This window comes from Arachis ipaensis, chromosome B03 (assembly GCF_000816755.2).
Source record: "Arachis ipaensis cultivar K30076 chromosome B03, Araip1.1, whole genome shotgun sequence".
NCBI classification, from domain to species: domain Eukaryota; kingdom Viridiplantae; phylum Streptophyta; class Magnoliopsida; order Fabales; family Fabaceae; genus Arachis; species Arachis ipaensis.
Window position 1 is genome coordinate 17,220,776 of NC_029787.2, and position 3,789 is coordinate 17,224,564.

Genomic DNA, 3,789 nt, shown 5'->3' on the forward strand with positions numbered 1-3,789 from the left:
AGTCTAATATAACCTCATATGTTAACTAATTTTCAAATTTAATGCTTGTATTTATGTCTATTATAGTATTTTTAAATTTTAAAAGCTATTTTACCAAACACAATTGATGTTACTTGTTTTTATTAAAAGCTATTTTTTATTTGATTTACCAAATATAAATACTACAATTTCTGCTATTTCATTTTTACAAAAGTTATTTTCAAAAGTAGCTTATAAAGGCTAATTTTTAAAAGATGACTTTTTAAAAGTTGTAGTATTTATGTTTGGTAAATCAAATTAAAAATAACTTTTAATAAACACAAGCAACAACAATTGCATTTAGTAAAATAGCTTTTAAAATTTTAAAATACTATAATAGACATAAATATAAGTATTAAATTTAAAAATTAGTTAACATATGAAGTTATATTAAATTTTTAAATTTTGAAAAGTACAAACTAACTTTTAAAAGCTTTATTTTAGGTGCTTTCAAAAATACCATAATTTTTTATCTTAAGAATTTTTAAAAATACCCTAATCTTTATTTACTAAATACAAAATAAAGAGTTTGAACTTTTAAAAAACACAAGCATCTCTTAGAACAACTGTACCAAACCAAGCCAACATCAAGCTAGGGGCTACAATGTTTTAACTCTACCTTGTAGATTGTAACTTCATATGCTGAAATTGTAGAAGTTTCTGGATAAAAGAGTTGAGATTTGAGAAAAAAAAGACCCAATTTAAGGTGGAAAATAACAAAATGAAACCCTAAACTTTGTTTTTTGGTCATTCAACAACCTTAAACGTTATATATTTGGACAGTAACCTTAAACGTTTTATCTTTACAACCTTTAATGTTATATATTTGGACAGTAACCCTAAACGTTTCATCTTTTTTTGTTTTGTCAGTAAATTAGACAATTCCCAATTTTAGGTATCTCAATAAATTAGATAACCTCCGATCCTAAGTACACAATACATATTCACACACTCTTCACATATTTTATCATATTTTTTTCTCAATTTCAATTTCTAGAATTTGAACCCTAGACCTTTAAAATAGAGAGGAAGAGATATGCCATCTGAGTTAAGATTCATTGACTTCTATATCTGTGTTTTTGGGCTAGCATCAGCATAATACATTCACCTTTTGAAGGATGTTTTTGGTCTTGACATCACGCAGATTATGACAAAAAAGAAAGACATTACATAGACTGAGTTTTAATTAAATGGGCTTAGCCCAATAAGGCCCAATATGTGAAATAGTTGTCAAGATCAGAACATGCCACGTAAGCACACAACCCCACTTCAGTTTTCATAAGCTGCTAGACACCGCCGCCGCGATCAGTCGCCGTCATACACCGTGCTCTCCACAACAAGGCCCAAACTCTTCAAATTCAAAGCCGCTAGGAAGAAGAAGAAGAAGAAGAAGAAGCAAAACAAAAAAGAGAAAGAAGAAGAGTTTAGAGAGCAACGAAACGAAATGAACAACGGAAACAAGATGCGAGCGGCATTCATAATTGCGACTGTAACAGCAATCTCCATCTTCTTAACCGCAATGAACCGCAGAAGAATCCGTAACCGTAACAAGAAATCACCTTCGAGTTCGTGTTATTTACATTCCGAACCGAAGCCGCAGAGTTCCTTTAAGCGCGTCTTGGCGGATAATTCTTACACTCCTTTCAAGCACTTGAAGAATCTCAACGACTCTTCTAACAATGGTACATTTTAAATATATTTTTTTATCGTTTTCGGTGTCTGGTTTCGAAGAACGCGAAAAAAAAGAAGTAATCGTGTGAAGATTTTTGAGGTGTTTGACTAATTGACCTAGCTTAGTTCAGTTCAGTTTAGCATAAGAAAATGAATCAAATTGAAAGGTGTGTTTAATCTAACAATGGCTCGTCCGTAATAACCTTGGGAGAGGCATAATAGTTGTTGAAACCGAGGATTTGTGGTTGAAGGAACTCAGATTATTGAGAGAAGAGAGTTAGTTTGGAAGAAGAAGAGAGAATGAGATGAAAGAAGAGAGAAAGAAGAAGCAATCAACTATAGTGGTGAACCTCACATTACACCTAGTTTAGTTTCAGCTTATGAACAAGTTAGCTAGTAGCTACTATAACTAACTTACCATTTGCAGTAACAACTAACTAATTCAGCTGGTGCTCATAACTGATTTTCTTAATTTAGCACTTAACTTGGACTACAAGTTACATCAAGCTATACCTACTAAGAGTAGTTGTTTTTGTGTCTTTATTTTTGTCCAGTTCTTGGAAGATTTGTCTGATTATTAAATCAAGATAGAACGTTTGAGTATCTTAATGAGTTTCATCTAGCTGTTGGTACTAACATGCTGGAGTTTGATGCATCTTTTTGGACATTCTGAATGTCAAAATCCAAGTGAGGCTGATAGAAGGTTATATTTGAACTTTGAACTTTGAACTTTGAAGCAACAAGTTTTTGATTTACTATATTTCTTAATACCCAAAGAAAAAGTCATGAAGATATACTGAATCTATAATTTTCACTGTCTAAGTTTTTTTTAATGCATGTTACCTAATCATTGAGTTCTCTATGTAAGATTATTAAGATCAAGCTAAATGAGTGGTTTTCCTGCAGATAAAGCTTCAAATTTGCATCCATTTGAGGCAGTGATCACAGCATTGTTGAAAAATTCTTGGCCTGAAATTGAACTTACTACTGAGATTGTGGACATGGAAATGAATGATTCTTATGTTTGGGTCAATACAGAGCTGCAAGTAAAGGAATTGGCCAATGTGTTAAGCAAAGAGAGATTCTTTGCTGTGGACACAGAACAACATAGCTTACGATCTTTTCTAGGCTTTACAGCATTGGTTCAGGTATGTTGTCATCTCTAATTGCTTTATGCAGTCATTTTTTACTGATAAATTTTATGATAGTGTGTGTTTTTATGCTATCATGCAGATTTCTACCCAGAAGAAAGATTATTTGGTTGACACAATCGCGCTACATGATCTAATGCCAATTCTTTGCCCAGTTTTTGCGGATCCTTCTATTTGTAAAGTATGTAAGTTATTACTATCATACTTCTAGACAGTTTAGTAGAAGTTGAAAATGTTTTATCTTCCTCTTTTTATTTTTTGGAAAAAGTGGGCAGGGGATTGGAGAAAATGATTATGCATTCACCTAACACCGCAACAAATTAGTTTTCTTATACCTAAAGTTATTTATAGTTGGAGACAACACCATATCACAAATTATGAGATTTAAATTGAGTATCTTGGTTCTATCGTCCAAGGTAATAAAGAGATGGGTGAAAATATAAACCATAACATTCAAGTTGGGTTAAATAGAGTGCTTAGGGCAGAACCCATGATTTAAATAAATAAATTTTAAGGGTAAATTTTACTGCACAACTATTAGACCTGCAATATTGTATGGAATTGAATGTTGGCTCGGAAAAAGAAACGAAAATAATAAGATGGATGAGTGGGCACAGTAGACTATATAGAATTGGAAATGAGTGCATTAGGGAGAGAGTTGGGGTAGTGCCAATTGTAAAGATGTTAGAATTTTTTTCCAGATGGTATGGACATGTTTGAAGAAGGTACTTAGAGACTATAGTTAGAAGAATGGAGTAGTTGGAGAGAAGTTCTATCACTAGAACAAATGGAGACCTTATAAAGTATATGGGAAATTATTTGAAGAGGTTTTAAGTATAAATGCTTTGAACTTTGGTTTGACCCACAATAGAGTACAATGGCATTGATTCCATGTAGCCGACCCCCTTTTAGTGGATTAATGTTTAGTGATTTTTATATATTAGAATTT

At 32.2% G+C, this 3,789-nt stretch overlaps 1 protein-coding gene across 3 annotated transcripts in view; it reads left to right on the forward strand.

Annotated features, from left to right (window-relative positions):
- Positions 1,289-3,789, forward strand: part of LOC107629968 (protein RRP6-like 3) — a 7,029-nt gene continuing 4,528 nt past the window's right edge. The window contains exons 1-3 of one of the 3 annotated variants that reach the window (XM_021118309.1): positions 1,289-1,700; positions 2,596-2,837; positions 2,923-3,021. In XM_021118309.1, coding sequence (XP_020973968.1) covers positions 1,463-1,700; positions 2,596-2,837; positions 2,923-3,021 — 579 coding nt within the window. In that variant the 5' untranslated portion in view covers positions 1,289-1,462. The remainder of the gene's footprint in view (positions 1,701-2,595; positions 2,838-2,922; positions 3,022-3,789) is intronic. The other 2 variants (XM_021118308.1, XM_016332944.2) reach the window with 2 other exon arrangements.